At 36.6% G+C, this 22,811-nt stretch overlaps 1 protein-coding gene across 7 annotated transcripts in view; it reads left to right on the top strand.

The window, feature by feature from the left end:
- The window catches only part of OSBPL1A (oxysterol binding protein like 1A), a 210,833-nt gene that overhangs the window by 108,846 nt on the left and 79,176 nt on the right, over positions 1–22,811 (top strand). For 6 of the 7 annotated variants that reach the window (XM_019741214.3, XM_019741215.3, XM_088797939.1 and 3 more), the window contains one exon: positions 15,546–15,708. The exons of the other annotated variant lie outside the window; for it this stretch is intronic. In XM_019741214.3, coding sequence (XP_019596773.2) covers positions 15,546–15,708 — 163 coding nt within the window. The remainder of the gene's footprint in view (positions 1–15,545; positions 15,709–22,811) is intronic. 7 annotated transcript variants of the gene reach the window in all.

Raw genomic sequence — 22,811 nt, 5'->3', positions numbered from 1 at the left:
GTATTTTATTTCACATATCATTTTATTTGCTCATAAGATTTTTATATTTTGTAAAAATAAATATAGGTTATTAAAACAAGAATATTTGTTCTTTACATATATATTAGCAGAGTTTTCCAAGTAGTGGGCTTAAGATAAATGATCTTTTCAATCTTCAGAAAGGCCAGAACCCCAAACCAGGGGTCTCACCTGGTTTCGTCTCGCCCATGTGCCATACAGAGATCATTTTCTGTGTGTGCCAAGACTTCTAAACATGGGAAACACTGCTTTAAGATATTTAAAATGTTTTCTTCAGATGGGGTTCTAACCTACTGAGTTGATTACAGCATTTATTAGTTTTTTCCCTCCCTAGTTTGAGAACCATGAAAACACTTGCCAAAAATAGAATAAAACATCAAAATTCTGTGAAAGCAAAGTTATTGCCTTCCAGGACTTAACAATGTTCAGCATACTTTACAGAAAGATATTTCCAGAGACTGAACCAAAGGCATTAGAAAAATAGAGTTGGAAATCAAAGTATAGTTATACAGTGGAACGATCCTCAGCAGTGAAAAAACGAACTGCTTATGCAGTCATGCACCACGTAATAAACTAACGTTTTGGTCAACAACAGACCACATATACTATGGTGGTCCCATAGGATTAAAATGGAGCTGAAAAATTCCTGTTGCCTAGTGGCATCATAGCTGTCATAATGTCATATAGTGCATTACTCATGTGTTTGTGGTGCATGCTGGTATAAACAAGCCTTCTATGCTGCTAGATATATAAAAGTATAGCACATACAATTATGTACGGTACATAATATATACTTGATAATAAAGCACTGAGTTACTGGTTTGTGTATTTAGTATACTTTTGATCGTTTTTTTAGAGTGTACTCTTTCTACTAATAAAAAAAAGTTTGCTGTAAAACAGTATGCCATGTTATACCAGCAGCAGCCTCATGCATCTTGTGTTTAGAGCATCTCTTGATTGCATCATTTTCTCGTGCTTGATTTAATCTCGTGTTGTTTTGTACAGTGACATCCACACAGGCTTGTAGCCGAGGAGCACTAGGCTGTGCCATATAGCCCAGGTGTACAGTAGGCTATGCCATCGAGGTTTGTGTAAGTCTCTTTATGATGTTCACACAAGGACAGAATCACGTAATGATGCATTTCTCAGAATGCATCTGCATTATTAAGTGGCTCATGACTATGTTTGCAACAACATAAGTGAATCTGAAAAACATTATACTGAAACAAGTCAGACACAAACGAGTATATCCTACATGATTCCATTTGTTTGACGTTCAAGCACAGACAAACCTAACGCATGGTTACAGAAGTCAGCGGTGGTTGCCTGGGGTTGGCAGAATGGGGAGAGTGACTGTAAAAGGGACACAGGAGAATTTGGGGAAGAGGGGGACAGAAGTGTTCTATATCTTTATAGTGAGGCTAGTTAAACGGTATATGTTTGTGAAAATTCATTGAACTGTATGTCTAAAATGGATGTATTTTATTGTGTTCATTTAAAAATTAGAGCTGTTAAGCTGTTACTTTTCTGTATAACTTTTTCTAGTTATTTTTATCCACAGAACTATCAACTATAGAGCCCTTGAATAACTTATGAAAATAAGGTTTGGTTAGATTATGATTAAATTTGTCTGCTTTTAAAAATGATTGTTTACCTCTTGTTGTGGCATATCACTAAAAGAGAAATTTACTTCCAGGATACATAAAACATATAAATCTGCTGTGAGTGATTATATAAGAGTAAACCATTTTTAGGTAGAAGCTTTGCAACCATGATGAGACAGGAGCGTTCTTAACAGAATCTCAGATTGGGTACCTACACTAAACGACTGAGAAAGCCATGCATTCTACACTTATTTGAGAGTACCTTGCAAACATTGTTCTGTGTTTGATAGTGCAAAGTTTTACAAATTTGATGTACATATTTGATGATGTGACCATCAATTCCTAAGTAGACATATTTAAAGATATTTTTGTTAATTGTAAAATTATGAGAGAGGTATGGAAGATATACAAGAGTATACAGAAAGCTATTTTCTATAAAGCATAGAGAAGAATATAAAATCCAGAACACAGCAACCACTGGCAGGATTTTGATGTCTTAGTTTATTCATACTGGCAAACACACAAATGCAGTATACATTACTGTTTAATATCCTACATTGTTTTCAGTAGTATCAGTGTATTTTTTTGTCGTACATGTCCTTTGAAAATGTTTGCACAAGAAATGTATTATTATTTTAGCTCCCATTGTCAGTATATGAGCAGTCTTTTCACTGTGCCCTTAGTGTTGCTAAATACCACTTTTATAGATTTATTGAGGTATAATTGACATAAAATAAGCTGCACATATTTAAACTGTAATTTATTGAGTTTTGACATATGTTTATACTAGTGTAACCATAACCACAGTCGAGATAAGGACTACTTCTGTTACTTCTGAAAGTTTCTCCCTGCCTTTTGTAATACCTCCCACTTTTCTGCCTACCCCTATCCATAGGCAATTATGGATCAACTTTCTATCACTAGAGCTGAGTAGTCATTCTCTGGAGTATTACATAAGTGGGATCATATGGTTTGTACTTTTCTGAGGGGTGGCAGAGGTTTGGCTTCTCTAACTCAGCATAATTATTTTGAGATTCATCCATGTTGTTGCATGTGTCAATACTTCATTCCTATTTATTGCTGGATAGTATTCCATTTTATGGCTGTACCACAATTTATTTGTTCAGCTGTTGATGGACATTTGAATTGTTTCCAGTTTTTGGCTATTACAAATAAAGCTGTGAATATTTATGTACTAGTCGATGTGTGGACATAGTCTTTCATTTTTATTAGGTAAATACCTAGAAGTCAGTAGAATGGCTGGGTCATAATGAAATATGCATGTTTGTGGGGCTTTTATTTGAGTTTGTTTTTAATTTTTAAAAAATTGAGGTAGAATTCACAAAGCGTGAAATTAACTGTTTTGAGCATATAATTCAGTGGCATTTAGTACATTCACAATGTTGTGCAAGCATCACCTCTATCCACTTCCAAAACATTTTCATCACCCCGAAAGGGAACCCCATACCCATTGAGCAGTCACTCCCCATTTTCTGCCTCTGCCCCAAGCCCCTGAAAGTCACTCATTGGTTTTGTTTCTATGGATTTGCCTCTTTGGGACATTTCATATAAATGGAATCATACATGTACTGTGAACTTTAGTGTCTGACTTATTTTCACTTAGCATAATGTTTTTGAGCTTCATGTGCATTATGACGTATCCCAGTACTTCCTTTTTATGGTGTAATGGTATTCTATTGTATGTATATGACACATCTTATTTATCCATTCATCCACTTACGGATATTTGGGTTATTTCCACCTTTTGGCTATTGTGAATGGTGTGCTTCGAAAATTTTTTTACAAGTACTTGTTTGAACATGTTTCAGTTCTTTTGGGTATATACCTAAGAGTGAATTTTCTAGGTTATATTATAACTCCATGTTTAGTTTTTTGAACAAACACCAAACTTTTCCACAGCATGTGCACCATTTTACAGTCCTACCAGCAATGCACAAGGGTTTCATTTTCTCCACATCCTTGCCAACACTTATTTACCTTTTTAAAAAATATATAGCCATTCTAGTGGGTGTAAAGTAATACCTCATTGTTGTAATGATTTGCCTCCCTCTGATGACTAAAGATGTTGAACGTCTTTTCGTATACTTGGTGGCTATTTGTATATGCTTAGAGAATGTCTGTTCAAGTCCTTTGCTCATTTTTAAATTGGGTTGCTTGTTATTCTGTTGGTGTTATAAGAAATCTTTATATAGTCCAGATACAGGTCCTTTATTGGATGTATATATGGTTTGCATATATTTTCTCCTAATCTCTTGCTTGCCTTTCATTTTCTTAACATTATTTTTTGAAAATCAAGAGTTTTGATTTTGATGATGTCCAAGTTTCATTGCTTCTTTTATATGTATTGCTTTTTGTAAACTTTTTAAGAAATCTCAGCCAAACCCATGTTTACTAAAATTTTCTCCTGTTTTCTTCCAGAAGTGTTCTAATTTTAGCCTTACATTTGGATCTGTGATCCATTAAGAGTTAGTTTTTGCTTTTCTTCTCTTTTTGTATGTTGCTGAGAGAAGCTAAAGACTAAATTAAACAGATATATTTTTTATTTGTATCAGAAGACTCAATGTTGTTAAGATGTCAGGTTTCCCCAAATTGATCTACATAGTGAAAAATAATTCCAAGCAAAATTCCAGGTGGGGGAGGGTTTGTTTTGGGGTTTTTTCTTACAGAAATTGACGAGTTGATTCTAAAATTTATAAAGAAATGCAAAGGACCTACAATAGCTACAAATTTTGAAAGAACAAAGTTATAGGACTTATTCTAACTGATTTCAACACTCATTATAAAGCTCTAGTAATTAAGAGTATGGTATCGATGAAAGAATAGACCCATAGATCAGTGGAACAGATTAGAGTCCAGAAATAAACCCACACATATACATGGTCAATGGATTCTTGATAAAGGTGCCAATGCAGTTCAGTGGGGAAAGGGTTACATTTGGCTTTGTGCTTGATGTTGACTTTGTATATTGATCTTACATGCAGCAACCTCACTAAACTTTCTTATTAAATCTAACTAATTCTAGATTATTTTGACATTTATGTTCAGTCATATCTTTTGAAAACAACGTTTTGTTTCTTTATTCTCAGTTCTTGTATCTTTCAGTTTCTTGAGGAAGCATGTTATTAGGGCTTCACAACATACAATGTTGAACTTGTTACACCTGTCTTATTCCTTACTTTAAGAGGAATGTTTTTAATGTTTTGGCATTGAATGAGATGTTTGCTCTAAGTTTTTTTCATAGACCCTTTTCAAGTTGTTTTATGTTAAAGAAACACACACACACACACACACATACACACACACAGAGACATACAGACATGCACATACTCCACACAATTGTAATTTTTTCGAACTTAGTTTTTCAACTGGTTTACTTTTACCAATGATTGTATATATTATAATGATCATATAATGTTTCCACATTAATTAGAAACCTATTGATCTAATTATGTAGGATTATATTGATAGCTTTTCACCTTACATTTCTGGAATAAATACCCACCTTAGTTGTGATGTATTTTCTTTTTATGCATAATTCAATGTGTTAATATTTTGCTTATTTTTTAAATCTATATTGCTGATTAAGATTGGCCTGTAATTTTCCTTCCTTATATTTTCCTAATCACACTTGTGATATCAAGTTTATCAGAATCTCTTAAAAATTATGGTCAGAGTACTCCATCAATGTACTACATTTATACACATATACACAGTTTTCCATAAAACGTTTTAAATAGTTACTATTGAGAATTTATTTTCTTTGGTACATTTTCCTCTTAGAGTTTCATAAAATAACCAGTTTTTGTAGTTTATTATTCAAACATGGTTTAGCCAGGACATGTTTGAAGCATCTGCAATTTTTTATATGGTATAAATATCCCACACTAAATTTTTTTTCATATCTTTAGCAGTTTTGTCTGTGTATCTTACAGTAATATTTTCTGACAAAAGAATATATCTTAGTTTTACATCATACTATTTTCTGATATATTTCATACTTTTTTTGTAGTTTGAAAATAAGTATATCCCCAAGTGATTTGTAGCTCTTTTGGTCTTTTCTATAAAAAAAAAAAAAACCACACACACACAAAAAACTAACCTTAAAAGAGTTTCTCTTTAAACATTTTATTACAGTTAGTGAAGAAATTTAATGGTAAAGCCCTGGACTGAATGTCATGTGACTTTAAAAATCACTGAAAAAATTTTGGGAGGTTTATTTTCACTTTCTGGAGGCTTAGAGTTTAAGTGTTGAGCCAAATGTCATGGCTTCATGTGCTCATTAGCTTGTATCTCACATAATAATAACATGACTAAAGGGTGGCCTACATTATATACATCCATCCGTATTTTAGATGGCCTTCTGGAGAATTTGCTTATTTGTCCTCTGATTATATATGATCTGTTTTCACCAGGGTAGCTAACAAGGAACTCATAGCAATAAAAGCCTTTGCCATTTTCTGTTTGTTCACTTTGCATCATTAGTATTATCCAGTCTGGAGTTCTTTATGATTTGGGTGTATTTTGTGAGTTAACAAAAACTAAATAATACAGTCTATAAATTTTCGTAACCAAGCTCTCATAAACCGCAGCACATCACCATACCCCAAAAGCAGGTGCTTCTGGCAGTATCTGAATGGTAGTTGAAGTTACTGGAACATTCTTCCCTGAAGTTACTGTGCATCCTTCATGTGTCCTCTGGCCATGTGATGTGTGGACCATGTGAGGGCACCACTCTCAGATCTGTATGTAATATTTTGTTTAATATTAATATTTTTGGCAATAAATATTAAAGACTGTCGAATATTCCTATATCCCACGTGTACAGTCTGCTTTGAGACTAACTGAAGGCAATAAGGAACCACTGAAAAGCTTTAGATAAGGAAGAAATGCTGGGTTTGCATTTTTACTACATGAGCTGGGTAGGAACGGGAAGTGTTTTTCTCCTACTAGACTGTAATCTCCAGTGAGTAACCAATCTCTTATTCTACTTCGTATCTCTAGCACTTAATAGAGTAGTAGGCATTCAGTAAATGTTTTTTTTAACTAAACTGAAATTCTCCTAAATCAGTGATTCTTATCCAGAAACCATATCACGATAATCTGTGGGGTTTTGAAAAAACACTACATGTAGTAGTGATAGTATTAGCAAAAAACCCCAAACAAAATGCATTAGCTTAAATGAGTTAGAGGTTTTTTGTTGTTGTTGTTGTTGTTGTTTTTCTCTCCCCACGTTAAAGAAGACAGAAGGTGGATGGGCAGTCTGGGTCTGGTATAGCAGTTTCAGGTATTGGGGGTTGTTCCAAATACCAAATTCTAGTCAGGAGGAAGGGGCAAAAATAGGTGTACGTCCCTTCCCTTTAAGGAGATCTGGTGAATGCCTCACAATACATCCATTCTTCTTGGGAAGAACTTAGCCATATGGCCACAGCTGCCAGAGAGGCTGAGAAGTAGTCTTTTAGTTGGAGGGCAATGTAGCCATCTAACAAATTGGAGTTCTTACTAAAGAAAGAGAGGAGAACAGATAGTTTGAGAAATTAGCAATCTGTCACAATACACAGGCCTCTTTCCCTCTTGGAAGTCTTGTTTCAGTAAGTCTAGGTTAGAACTGGGCCTTCTAACTACAAAAAAAAGAAGAAAGAAAAGCAAAACCAAACAAACCCTGTAGCTGATCTAGATGTACTCTTCATGATAGAGAACCTCGGCCCTTAGCCAGGTGGTTTTGGACAAGATAGATCTACTAATTTCTGGAATGAGAAGCCATCCTCCTGGAGGGCATGGATTCAGCTCAGTTTCTAACCTACCTAATTAATTTGCCATTTATAGTAATGTAATCCTTGACAGGCGCCCAGAGGATGGTTCTCAAAAACGCTTTACTGTAGTCTACGTAATTCTGTTTCCCCTCCTCATTTGCCTGGTTCACCAGTCTGATAATCAGTACTCCTCAACCCCCCCAAAAGTGAGACCCTCTGCTTCTAAGACTCATGATCATTTATCTCCATCCACAATGTTATTGGATTATATAGTTATTGGCAGCACCGGGCGCTGGAAAACTTATGGGGTTTCGAGTTAAAAGATCTTGGTTTCAGTTCTTATTCTTCTGCTAACCTTTGGCAAGTAACTACTTTATAGCCTTCATTTTATACAAATATACATGTACATTCCTCATAGGGTTGTTAGGGAGATTTATTGAACTAACAATCTATAAACATGCCTTTTAAACTGTAAAAATGCTATGCATATATTTTATCAGTAGTAGATATAGAAATACCCCTGTGTACAGAGAACCATTATTTACACAAATGCTTAGGAAGTAAAGTCCTTTTTTTGGCTAGATAAACTCATACTGAAAGTAAGAATGATGAGATTTTTGGAGACACTTTTGCTCAGGTTCCTGCACTTAAATTATTACTTTCTTGGTAAAGTTTAAAATGCTTATTAATACTGTTTAAAGAAATCTTATCAAAAAAAATTATTTTGCCTTGCTTGCATCCCCACTCTATATACCTTGATATTTATTTATATAAAAATGTTTCAATACTTACCTTTGAGCATGTTCCAGCCACCATTCCAAGCAGTGGGGAATATAGTCGTGAACAAATATTTAATTGAGAGTTGAAAAGATGTGATTAAAATATAGACTTAAGAATTTCAGCATCTTAATAATTAGGTTGTTTGAGAATTTTACCATTTTTATATATAGCCAAAATTGATTTATTACATTACATTGAAAGTTGTTTGCAGTGTGCTTAATATATACCATACCATTACATGGCAATTTAACATTCTCTTCCATAATTTATATGATGATACATAAAACCTTTTGAAATTTTTGATACATTATATTACAATCTACAGTATTATAAATTGGAAATTATACATTAAAGGGCATAGTGCTTTTATGAGTATAAAGTGCTACTTCTGGAATGTAAAATGTAGTTACGGAAATTTTAATGTGTTGTAGATGTTCCTTATGTGAGTGTTATAATCAGTGTCAAGTGATTCAACTTTGCAATGAAAAGAAAAATACTATGGTATCCTACTCACACCAAATTATTTTCAGTGACAGAGCCATTGAACAGGCTGTAGAGTAAATCTGTATTGAATCTACTGTTGGTAGCATACTGTGGAAGTAAACAGTACTTTTGTTTCAAGAGACATTTCTTTTTTTTTTTTTTTTTTTTAAGAAATGTGAAAACTAAACTTACTATATTGTTGTTTGTCTCTAGTACTAGTCTCCAATCGATTTTATTTTCATGGGAGGTTATTTTTAAATCAGTCTGACAAAAATAAACATCAAATATTCTGGATTTATATTGATTCTGCTAAGTATCATAATCACCTTGCTTTTAAACCCCCTACCCCCCATCTGTTTTACCCAATATTTAAGAGCCTATTTATTGGGCTCTGTCCTAGACATAGGAGTAGTCAGTTATCCCCCAAATTCCTCCCTGATTTAAATGTCTGAAAATAAATTTGGAAATATTTAACAGATTATTAGCGGAAACTTCAGTTTAGCACGTTCCTTTTAGGTCCTTTTACTTAGGGCTTGTCAGTAAGTCAACAGCCAGAGGTAGCCCTCATCTTTCCTAAGTTGGAGCCCAAGGGCAATGAAGTACAGAGGTATTTCCCAATGAGATTTCCTTTTCTCTTGGCTTGAGCCAGATTGAGGAAGATGCCAGTGCCAGTAAGAAAGGGGCTTTTTTAATGGTTCCAGGAGCCAGTCACAATCGACTGTAAGCAAATGGGAAAATGCTTGACCACCTGTCCTGTTTTGGGTTGACCATGTTAGTATGAGTAAGATTCTGGGTTCGTGGAAATGATCTCCTTTTTAATCCCAGGGTGAACTTTTTTGTGTTGTGTATAGTGTTAAGAGACTAGAGGCTTCCTGCATTACATGCTGGGACCTATAGGTTGATAACTTCTTTGTCTGTTTTCTGTTCTCTATATCTCATATGCACCGAGACAAAGGAAGCAATTGGAAGAAAACTTTGTTACACATACCTGCCTATCTGAATCTGCACATACACTCTGCCTTTTCTCCTGCAACTGAGGATGCACTTTCTGTGCTCTTAGCAAGGGCCGGCTGTATATTTATAGATTAGATTCCATCCGTTTTGCAAACTCAAGATCATTGCAGCAGTTCTCTTCCCCTCACTGCTACAACATTTATTACCCCCTCTTTATTGAATCTTTCCCATTGATGTAGCAACATGCTGGATCGTCTTCCATAATAAAGCCTTATCGACCCCCACATCCCCTTCCAGTAGTTCCCTCAATTTTGTCCTTCCCTTTTTAACACAACTTCTTAAGAATGGGCTCTATTCACTCTCTTCCAGTTTCCTTCTTTCATTTTGTTGACTCACTCTCGTCAGGTCTTTGCCTTTACACTCTACTGAAACTGCACCTGTCACGTTCCCCAATGACCCCTTCACTGCCAAATCCAGAGGTCTTTTCTTAGTTCTCATATTATTTGATCTGTCATTAGTGTTTGACATAGTTAATCACTTTTTCCTCCTTGAAATACGTCTTTTAGGCTTCCACTCCTGGTTTTCTTTCTATCTTTGTTCCCCCCCTTCTCCCACCCCTGTTTCTTTTGGTGATTTCTTTCCCATTTCCTATCAGAAGGAAATCACAGTCCTTGGATTTCTTCCTATTTCTTCTCACTTTCTCCTTTAGTAATTCTGTCTAGTCTTATGGTTTACAGTATGATCTATTTGCAGATGATTCCCAGAGTGACGTCTCCAGCCTGGGCATCTTCCCTGAACACCTGATTTGATATCTAATTGCCTACTTGACATCTGCACTTGGATGTCTGATGGCATTTCACACTTACCATATATGAACCTGAGTTCCTGCTTGTCCCTGTTCCTCCTGCGGTCTTCCTCGTGTTAGGTAATGATGAGTCTATCTTTCGTGGCTCAGGCCAAAACCGTGGCGTCCTCCTTGTTTTTTCTCACATCTCATAGTCTGTCAGCAAATCATTTAGACTTTTCTTCAGAATATATCCAGAATCTGACTACTTCTCAACACCTCCGTTGCTATCATGCATCTCTTACCTGGATTTTTGCAGTAGCCTCTTAAGGGATCTTTTTGACTTCCCCCCTAATTTCTTCTTCCGCGTATCAGCCACAGAGGTTGCATTAAAATATAAATCAAATAATGTTACTCCTCTGCTTAAAACCCTTCAGTGGCTCCCATCTCACTCAGAGTTAAAGCCAGAGTCGTTACAGTGGTCTGCCAGCTCGGTGTTATCCGTCCACCCACATCCTGCCTCCTCCATTTCCTCCGATCTGAGAAATCTGTGTTGGTCATTGAGGCATATTTATTTTTAAATAAGTATCTTTTCTTAGTAGTAAGAAGGACTGGGGAAAAATACCTTCAGGAGCATAAAGAAATTCATTACATTTGAAAAGGCAGTGAGGAAAGGTCATTAGAGTCAATAAAAATCCTAAAATGTAATGTGTCCACAGGTGCTTTATAAATCTATAAAATAAAGCAAGTACTACTATACGGTTATGAGGATATATTTCCATACTTGATCATGCCTCAGACTTGGGATCAAATGTTAGTTTTCCTGGACCCTGGAGGTGAGTGTGTGATTTCAGCTCCCTGCCAGCCTGGGTAGTGCATTCACACGAAAGCGCTATCCTCCTCCACCAAAACAACGTCATAGTCTTCTATGAGCAGAGGAGCCCTTCTCAACTGTAAACGACCAGACCCACTCTTTAAAAGCTATGGCCATAGTAGGGAGTCGCCTAAAGCACGTATCTTTAGAAAACTTTTAAAGTTACTATATTTTTGGTCCTATAACCACAGAAATAAGTGTCAAATATCATCCCTTATTTGAGAGATAAAATTAGATATTTTTAAATTCAAGATGTAGCATTTCAGTCATAAGCTAATACATTCTTTGTTATTGTAGCCATACTCGTATGTAGCACTTTTTCTAGGATGGGTTCACGAACTTAGTTATCAAACCTCGTATATCCAATAAGAAGAAATGAGTTAGGTTAATGCTGTTGAACTGACCAGAGTGTGGGCTGTTGAAAGAGATTTATCAGACATCTTCGAGGCCAGAACCTCACTTGTCCTATCACCTAACCTAGGGTTTCCAGGCGAATTCACTCCCGTTCTTGGGAATTTTTTTCACTTTCCCATTCCCAAATTCTGAGAAAAGCTAGTTGGGAAATTGGGAAAATCGGCTCCTTGAACCCAGGTGATTGGTAGTATCGGCCGTCACTTTGTGGAAATGATTCAGCGTGGAGAACAGAAAACAGTTTGTATCTCGGGATCCGGGAATGGGAAAGCGAAAAACACTCCTGAGGACGGGTGGGAATTCCCACCCGGAAACCCTACTAACTGCATAGTTGTACATAGTGTTCTGTGAGTGCTAATCACGCCCCAGTCAGTGGTGTGTCTTTGCCAGATTTAATTATTATCTCTGCCTGATTTAACCTGTATGAAATGTTGTAAGTAAATAACAGGGTACTTTATAGAATGAGAGAGTAGATGAAATGTGTATATGCTGGCTAGCACATGACTTTATAACTCTGGATTCTTTTCCTGGCATCCATTCACTGTCAGTGTGAAGAACACTTTGGAAATACTCATTGTGAATTTCACCTGCCAGCATGAAATGGAGTAAAATGAGAGATTTTCCTGACGAAATGGTTTGAATAGACTACTGGCAAGGCTTAAATTTGCATTAGTCTTAAGGGGCTACAGACACGGAGCAGTGTATATGATTAAGTGTGTGGTGGTTCAATCCTTAAATCTTTCCTAATAAAAAGTTTGACAGTTATGTCTACTTGCATATATGTTCATTTTTACTGTGGGAAAGTCATAGGTCTGAGGGTGTAAATTTCATATATGAATTTGAAAAATAGAATACCAACCATATTCTAGAAATGTTCTAATGTAATTATACGTGTAACACATATGCTGGGCCACACAAATTTTGTGAAGAAAGTTCTTTATTCCTTTAATAACTACAATAGTTATTATAGTTTGAGGATTTAAAAAACCATCATCAATATGTATGTATTGATACATAATATAAATGAAGCACTCTGCCCAGAATGGCCAAGAGGTATGCATAAAAGGTACTGTTTCTATTATAACATTGTTTCTAAGCCAGCAAGGAAGAATTTGGAAACCATTTAAAAGTAAACTGAAGAGTTTATGGACTTGCAGTCTGCATAACTTTATCAGGAGTTCCATACAAATTTTTAAATGCAGAATATCCCCTAGGTATTTCTGAAACGTTGAGATTGTAGAGGATTTGGAATTGCATTGTTCCAGTGATCTTTCTAATCCACTGAAATGTGTGTTAATGGAAGTTAAGTATGTTTTTAAATGCTTTTCTAAGGCAGTAAGAGCTCTTTACTAGTGCAGTTTCTGTGATATGTATACCTACTCTCAGATACATCAGTGTATGTGATGGGAGAAATGACGTTTTGTGGGTAATTTTAGAGTAAGGTATCTTCAGTGCAGAAGATCCTGTTATACTTGAAACTGATACAAGTGAACTCACATAAAGTGACAGATAAAAACAAGGTATGAACTAGAACATGGAGAGCCTCTTCCCCCTCTGCTTGCCACCCCTTTCACTCCTTCCCTGAAGAACTAGTGAGAACAAATGCTGAGATGGCAGAGATGAAGTGATACTTACTTCAGTTGGATAAAGGATAAATTGGATTTTGAAAAAGATTATGTTGAGGGAAAGTGATATTTTTACCTTGTTTATTTTGCCACTTTTCTGAAGTCTGCTAGATGAAATTAGGTATTAAAACTAATGTATTTGTTAACTGGAAGGGATAATTTATAATAGTTGATTTTTATATTGAAAGGTACAATCGCAACAGCACATTTGCATTTTGATATATGAGAAGCTAAAAAGCTAAAGCTAAAGGGAGCAGGTGGGCACTGGTAGTTTAGATCATCCAGCTGTGGTGTTTTTGGAAATCTGCAAATATAACAGTCCTGATATATCTTTTCCTTTAAAAGAAAGGATCATTTTGGATATCGTGCCCAATTTTGTAGTTTTTGTTTATAGATAAAATTGTCTGACCTCTCCAAGGAAGAACAACTTTTTTCCTTTTCCTTTTTTTTTTTTTTTTTAAGTTGACTCTAGCCATAGTAAAAGTATTTTCTGCTTTGGAGATAAAATTTAGATTATAGGAATATTAGCAAGTAGTTTGCAATTTCTTAAAAATTATAATTTAAAATATTCAATTACTTAGAAGAATATTCCTTTTTTTTCAAGTTTTGTCTACTCTGCTCATTAGTTCTTCCCATGTATTGCTATTTTTCTCTAATAATAATAATCTCACTGCTAAAATGATAAACACTAAGGTGCCCAAGGACTGGAACTATTCTCAAAATAATTAGGGCTTAATCTTATTTCGGTTAGGAACTTAGCATTTTAATAAAGCTGTATTTTAAATTATATTCAAGACTCTTAAAGTGTTGTACCTAATGTGTGGCTTTTAGGAACTCAGGGCCACAAAGGACTCTGGAGTCACAACAGAGGAGATGACTGCATCCTTGGGCCACAGGGAGATGAATGTGGGAGGGAATGTCAGGAGGTGAAAGGGTGAGATTCTGCAGAGAGTGTGAGTACTTTAGAGAACAATAGTGGGAGAGTTCTGCAGCTCCCAGGACCCAGAGAGACTGAACTTGTAACCTGGAGGAGGTTTCAGAAGTCATCCCTTCCAGTACTTTTCACACTATTGGATCAGCCCCTGGCGTTGGGCCTTGAGGGGACCTCAGGGAGGCGGGCAGGGCTCCTGACCTGCCCCAGTGCCACCAGTGCAGTGCTGCTTTTTAAAACGTTTGCTTTCTATGTGGGGATTATATTTCAGAAATAGGTTATGCTGCTAAAGTTAAAAAAATCTTAGAAGACCACTGAGTTGAATACTACTAATTAGATCATTAGACTTCAGTAGAATCTTATTTTATACATGAGGAACTAGGAACACGAGATTTCTGAGATTATACAGTAGGTAACGGTAGGTCCGAATTTTTCTGGCTCCTGTCTGAAGTGCCACATGGACTTTAGAAATTGAGGGAGATTATGGAACAGTTGTGATTTTCAGAGTTCTGATACAGAAATAGGTGAAACTGTTCATAGCCAGTGCCTGTTGTTTTCTATGAGGATTAGGTTACTTAAATTTTAGATTTTAGTTAACTGCAAAGGTTCAGATGTTCCTGAATCAGATAGGAAGAATAAATTTTACCTTCAAGGGATGAAAAGTCAAAGAAGCCTTTGCCTTTTTTATAATCTACTGTTTTTTTAGTGTACTAAATTCAAGGTAAATTATGGAAGAAATCCCAGACTATGGTATTTAAAAATGAACAGTAAAATGTCATTTCTTGGTAACTTATTTCCCTTCATTTGCTGTGCCAACTATTTTGGAAGTAAACTGGAGGATTATATCTTAGGCTTTGATGTAGTGTACATTTTGATATTTAGAATGGTTTTAATTATTTTGTTCAAAAACTCGCTGGTATTAATCAAAAACTAAACTGCCTTCTTAATTTCATGATTAATGTTGAGAGAGATAGATATTCTCTGTTTTTTAAAAAAAATTAATGATGTCTAAATTGGGTCATGTTCTTATAGTGGGTTCCTGATCGTTTGAGCTGAGTTCGTTTGTTATTTTGGATTAATCTCTTAATCTATTTTCATTAGCTAGAGCTGTTGTGAAAAAAGGCCCCATGGGAAGAACAGAATTAGCTTGGTAATTTTGCTCATTCATCTGTGTGTGTATAACGTGTCTGTTTTCATTTCTGATGTTGCAGTTGGACTGGATCAAAAGCAAATCATTTTTCACATTCTTCTGAGTGTGTCTGTGTCTCCTGTGCCTCTGAAGTCTTTTTTGTATGTCTGTTTTCTTCCAGGTGAGGAATTTTAAATTGGAACAGGAGCAAGAAAAAAACAAAATTTTGTCAGAAGCACTGGAGACTTTAGCCACTGAACATCATGAATTAGAGCAGTCCCTGGTGAAAGGCTCACCACCTCTCAGCATCCTTAGTGAGGACGAGTTCTATGATGCACTGTCAGGTAATTCTAGAATCCTGCCATCTGTATTGTTGGTGATTGAAAGCCTACCACCTGCACGTTGTCTTAGAGTGGATGTCACCTTGCGTTTCCTGGAATGAACACTAGAGATGTATCACCACAGCTCCTCAAACTACCTATTATTTAGGTTTCTAGGAGCCTGAAACCTTGGAATGAAAACCAGTCCTGAGTCTGCCTGTGTTGATGGCATATCCTGTACTGGGTATGCAGTGCAATTAAAACTGTACGAGTTTATTTCTTTATTCAGTGGCCATTAAATCCTCCCAGTTGCAGGTGCTATTACGTGTTTAAGGATAGAGATGGACATTTTCTGTCCGCTGGATACTGAGAAGTAATGGTAACAGTGCAGTATGCTAAGTGCTAAAGTAGAGGTGAGACCATGGTATAGCTGGAGCTGAGAAGAGCAAGTGCTAAGACTCAGAAATACATGCCAAACCACAGTGTTGCACACTGGAATCCTGCCTCTGACAGTAGCTAGCTGTGTGACCTTCCATAAGTTCCCTGACCTCTCTGGCTCTCAGTTTATACATATTTAAAATGGGGATAATTACAGTATCCATTTCAGCAGGTTGGGTCAGGACTAACTGAATTCATATGTTTCAGTATTATTTAGGACAGTACCTGACGTGTACTGAGAACTCAAAAAATGGGAGATGTATGTGGTGAGTCGAGAATGACTAGCAAGAGGAGATACTGCTAAGTAGTTTAGACCTTTTAGGAATTGACTTTAAAATGTTTGAAGTAGGTATAGGCAGGGCAGTGGAAGGAACATGGAGTGGGGAGTGTTTGGAGATTAGTGAGACTGTGAACAACTAATTCTTTTATGTGAGGAAATTAAGTGCTCATATAATAGGTGGACATATTATAATTACTGGGTTTCACAAAACTTGACCCTGGAAGCAGGAGACCTTGATGGATAAGGAGTTAAAGGATGAAATTCATATTAGGAAATTAAAGGAAACACAGTGAGAGGTAATAGAAATGAGAACTAAAGAAGATTAGATTAAGGAAATTAAAATGATTTGATAATATAGGATAAAGAAAATGATATTCTTAGACTTATGGAAGAAATTCATTATGTAAGATAAAACAGAGCAAATAGGAATATTAGTATTAGAAGTGAGCTAATCAAAAAAGGTAGAAAAGTAATTTTAAAAGCCAGATTTGGGGATAATTAGAGAAAAGATGATGGTGGGGATGATGCTGTCAATTAGATACAGTATTTGTGAAAAGAGTGACTCGTATTGAGAAGAGAAAGTAAAGATAGGATTGGAAAGCAGTGGAATAAGTGACAGGGTAAAGGAAATATGGAATATGATTGAGGGAGGGGAGAGGGGAGAGTGAATGACATTTATTCACATCTACCCTGTGCCAAGTCCAGTAGCGTTATCTCCTCTATTTCTTCCGTTTGGGGCATCCAAAAAGGAAAGTCGGTAGGGAGATTATAGCATTAAATGTAAGGAAGCATGAATATAAAAGAGCCCACACTTCATCTGTTCATCTTTTAATTTTCATTACAAAACCCCATATTATAAACAATTCAATATAAAAGTGCGTGCAGTACTTAGTGAAATTTCTCCTTCATCCCTTATCCTATATGTACTCTACTTCCGAGGTTCTTAGTACCAGTCTTACATATTCTTTTTCAGACGTTTCAAAGCATTCACATGTACGTGTGCATGTGTACACACAGGACTTACCTGCGTAATTGTTCTGGATCTGCTTTTTCATGTAACGACGGGTCTTGGAAATCTTTCCCATGAGTACTACAACTCTAGCCCATTCTTTTTAAAGGTTTCATAAAAGCCCATGATACAATTTACCAGTTTTCTTAATCATTCTGTTCTTTATAGACATTTAGCAGTTACTGTCATCTTTGTTTCTTAGTCATATTTTAACACTCATCTCCACAATTGTCTCCTCTGGGAGGAGGAGACAGAAAGAACTGTATTTCTAAGTCAAGACTGGCAAACACATTTCATCGCAAGTGTCACTTCGGTTTGGTTTGCACTGTCTGCTGCTTTCTGGGTTGCTGTGTTGAGAAGGAACCTGAGGCTGAGTCCAAGTGCCTAGCTGAATCAGCGTGTTCTACCGTGGCTGCTGGGAATGAAGGACAGGGACAGCTGCCATGCATTTGAATGACCCACCGAGTTTTGTTACATTTGCCTGAACATAGTAGCCTCTCTGTGGCCACTCCTGTTTCCTACTATACATCTTGGGAATTATTAGGTACAATGTAGAACTCCATTAAAATTCACATTAACCTCCATTCCCACTTCCTCCTACCCTTCTGTTACAAAAGAAGAAATGTTCCTCCTTAATTAAAGCTGTCTCCTCTTCATTTGTTCAGGAACCCGTCTCCTTGTGCCTACTCAAGAACTTTTGTTAGTTACTGTTTCTTCCGCCTACACTGTCAATACCACATCATTTAGATACTAACTTAAAATTGCTGTAGTAGTTTCCTGTTGCAGCTGTAACAAATGATCACAAACGCAGTGGCTTAAACAATATGCAGGTTTATTCCCATATAGTCCTGGCTGGAGGTCAGAAGTCCTAAAGTCAGGTGTGGGTAGGTCTGTGTTCCTTCAGGACGATCTAGGGGAGGATCTGTTTCCTTGCCTTTTTCTAGCTTCTAGAGACACCGACATTCTTCAGTTTGAGGCCACAACCTCCATCTTTAAAGCCAGCCATGTGACAGTGACCTCTCGCTCTCTCGCTCTCTCTGACTCTGACCTTCTTCCCTCCCTTTTTTAAGGACCCTAGGCATTACAGTGGGCCCACCCTGATAATCCTGGATAGTCTCCCGTCTCAAGGTCCTTAACTCAGTCATGTCTGCAGAGGCCTTTTATCATGGAGGAGAACATGTCCACAGATACCAGAGATTAGGACATGAACATCTTTGGGGCTGGTTTCTGACTATCACAATTCCCATATCTGTATCTTCAACTCTGACCTCTTGTTTGAGATTTATGTACTTAACCATCCTCTGGATAAATAAAAAATGAATTATTGACCTTCTTCCCAGATCCCCTTCCTTCTAGGATTTGCCTCGTTTTAGTAAATGGTACCTCTTTCGTCTCCTAAAGCCAGAAACCTGGGAGTGATTCGTGACATTGATGTGCCACAGCAATGAAACCCAGCCCAAGGCCTGTTCGTTTTACCTTCAGCTCATTCCCTGAATCCATCTATGTTCTATTACTAGCGTAGTGGTTAAAAGGTCGGTGCTGAGGCTGGAAGGCTGTTGGTCAGTGATGTCTACCAATCTCTGTACCTTGTGGACAGTTACTTCTCTTTTCTGTGCCTCATTTCTTATCTGCAAATAAGTCATAGGATTATGGTAAGGAATAAATTCAAAAATATTTTTACTTAACACAGTGTCTGGCACACTAACAGGATGACAACTGTTCTCATATCATCACCCGTGCTGTACCCACTCTTGTCTGGCCCCTCTTAACTGACTGCTGTGCTTCCAGCACTGCCCTCCTCAAGTTCAGTCTGTACATATCATCCACAGTGACACTTTGTAGACAATTGTATCATCGCATTCCCCTGCCTGAAATTACTCAGTGGCCTCTCATTGCACCTACAATAAAATTCAGACTCCTTACCCGGGGCTTCAGAGCTCTCGATGTGATCCAGACCCTGCCTGTCTCTTCAGACCAATTGTGTCCCCTCATCCCCTTCACTTACTGCGCTCTTGCCACGCTGGCTTCCTGCAGTCCTCACGTGCACTAGTGATAGCCGGCATTTGGATCCAGAATTAAAAGAGAACAGAAAAGCATACAAACCTATATTTCATTATTTGTAATTGCTGAATCAAAACAATAGATTCAATCAAGCCAGTCTCAATATTGAAATGATGTGAAAAAAAGACTTAGAGATACTTCTCTTAAAATGTTTGTAAATTATTTTCATTAAATGCTGGATCTTCAGAAATTGCTTACAAATTGTGTTACTTCCTTTGAAATAAAAGGATAGTTTTATTTGTTTAGACAGAAAGTTTGTGTGTGTTCAAGGAAGGAAATGGTTCTGTTGAGTGAAATTTCTGATATTACTGTAAGTGAACACTTACTGAGAAAAGGGCTAAACAAACATTCATGCATATTGAAGCAAAAAGATTTAATGAGAAACTAACTAGTTCTGTGGAAAAAATATATTCTGCCAGCAAAATAAGTGTAGAAATATGTAGAAGAAACCACTTTAGGAAAGAAGAAAGAGGTTCCTTCTACATATTCTTACCATATTTCTACCCTTTCAGTTTCATCTTTTTTATGTGCTACCCTTTTCTCCTACCAAAGCTCTCAACTATCTCTAAATTGTCTCTTCTTTTGGGTCAGCTTTCCTGACTCTGCCAGGCAGAATTAATCATTTCTTCTTTCGTGTTCCCTCAATTTGCCCATCATTTATAACCTGTTCATTGTTTTGTGCTCTTTATGATGGTAGGGACCATATCTATTCATATTCCTGAAGTACATTGCCTAGAATTATAGTTGCTTTCTAATGTTCGTTGAGTATAGGTTGTTGAACAAATGACATTGCTTTTTCTGTCTTCCTGGAAAGTATACTGGAATTTACTGAAGAGCACAAGAGTATTGGTAATATTGATTCATATCATCTGCGTATAGCACTTTAGATGCCATGAAGGAGAAGAGGGGTGGTGACAAAGGAGTGAGCGGGGGTGAGAGTATTAATGATAAAATTTGTTCATGAGGAACTTATGTGTGTAATCAAGTTGGAGCTATAAGACCTGCTTACGGCGGGGGGGGGGGGGGGGCGGAGATGAAAAAGTAGCTAAAGGGGAGAAAACTAAAGGTACGTGAGTTTAGGAATCTCTGATAATCTTCAAAGAAATTATTTTTGAAACATTTACTGCCAGTTAAATAATTTCCTGGCTGTTATTCTTTAATACTGGTCTGAGATAGTAGCTTCATGAAAATATCTGCCTTTTCAATATGATAACTTCAAAATGGATTGTTTTTCTTACTTTTTTTTTTTTTCATTTTTACAAACATGTTGAGATCCATGCTCAAAAAAGATTTTCTTGGATGGTTTTCCTTTTAATGCTATTTTGGTCAAAATGTGCATGACTAATTCATACAATCCAGTAGTGTAGACTGGCCAAACCAATAGAGTTATGTCACACAATTGAAGCCAGTTTTAGCATATCTCAGCAGTTGCAAGGATCGGTGGAAATCTACTAATAGTTGCAAGGGTAGGTGCTCAAAGTCTTTTAATTAACTTGATTCATTTATTTAATTTTGGAGATTATTTACTTTATTATTTATTTATAGTTGATATTCAATATTATTTTATATTAGTTTCAGGTATACAGCATAGTGGTTAGACATTTATATAATTTATGAAGTGATCCCCCCGGTAAGTCTAGTACCCTCCTGGCACTGTACATAATTATAACAATATTATTGACTGTATTCCCTATGCTGTACTTTACATCCCCATGACTGTTTTGTAACTACCAATTCGTACTTTTTAATCCCTTCACCTTTTCACCCAGGCTCCCAACCCCCCTCTTACCTGGTAACCATCACTTTCTTCTCTGTGTCTATGAATCTGTTTCTGGGCTATTTTGTTGTTGTTTATTTTGTTCTTTAGATTCCACATATAAGTGAAGTCATGATATTTGTCTTTCTCGGTATGACTTAGCATAATACCCCCTGGGTCCATCCATGTTGTTGCAGATGGTAAGATTTCATTTTTACTTTTATGGCTGAGTCATATTGCATTATATAATATATGTACCACATCTTCTTTATCCAGTTGTCTATTGATGGGCACTTATGTTGTTTCCATATCTTGGCTATTATAAATAGTGTTTCAGCGAACATAGGAGTACATATATCTTTTTGAATTGTGTTTTTGGATTTCTTCAGATAAGTGCCCAGAAATGGAATTGGTAGGTCTATTTTTAATTTTTTGAGAAACCTCCAAACTTTTCCGTAGAGACTATACCAGTGTGCAGTCCCACCAACAGTGCACGAGGATTGCCTTTTCTCCACATCCTTGTCAGCACTTATTGTTTTTTGATTTATTGATGATAGTCATTCTGACAGGTGTGAGATGATACCTTACTGTGGTGTTAATTTGCATTTCTCTGATGATCAGTGATGTTCAGCATATTTTCCTATGTCTATTCACCATCTGCATGTCCTCTAGAGAAATGTCTGTTCAGGTCCTCTGCCTATGTGTTAATTGGACTGTTTGTTTTTTGGTGCTGAATTGTATGAGTTCTTTATAAATTTTGGATATTAACCATTTGTCAGATGTGTCACTGGCAGATATCTTGTCCCATTCAGTAAGATGTCTTTTCATTTTGTTGATGGTTTCCATTGCTGTGTGAAAACATTTTAGTTTGACATAGTCCCATTTGTTTATTTTTTCTTTTGATCCCTTGTCTGAGGATATATATCCGAAAAAAATATTACTAAGAGCAATGTCAGAGTTTACTGCCTTATGTTTTCTTCCAGGAGTTTTATGGATTCAGGCCTCACATGTAAGTCTTTCATCCATTTTTAGTTTATTCTTGTATACAGAGTAAGAAGGTGGTCCAGTTTAAATTTTTTTTTTTAGAGGGAAGGTTCTCCCCCCTCTTAATTTTATTGGGGAATATTGGGGAACAATGTGTTTCTCCAGGGCCCATCAGCTCCAAGTCGTTGTCCTTCAGTCTAGTTGTGGAGGGCGCAGCTCAGCTCAAAGTCCACTCCCCGTTTTCAATCTTAGGTGCAGCGGACGCAGCCCACCATCCTATGCGGGAGTTGAACTGGCGACCTTGTTGTTCAGAGCTCGCACTGTAACCAATTGAGCCATCTGGCCACCCCCCCACCCCCACTGGTATTTTGATAGGGATTGCATTGCATATTTATATTGCTTTGGATAGTATGGACATTTTAACTATGTTAATTCTTCCTATCCATGAGCATGTTATATGCTTCCATTTATTTATATCTTCTTGAATTTCTCTCTTCAATGTCTTACAATTTTCCAAGTACAGGTCTTTTACCTCCTTGATTAAAGTTATTCCTAGGTATTTTTTGGATGCAATTGTAAATGGGGTTGTTTTCTTAATT

Source organism: Rhinolophus sinicus, chromosome 4 (genome assembly GCF_057876585.1).
Source record: "Rhinolophus sinicus isolate RSI-liver-muscle chromosome 4, RSI-T2T, whole genome shotgun sequence".
NCBI lineage: Eukaryota > Metazoa > Chordata > Mammalia > Chiroptera > Rhinolophidae > Rhinolophus > Rhinolophus sinicus.
This window is presented reverse-complemented; position numbering and strand designations above follow the sequence as displayed.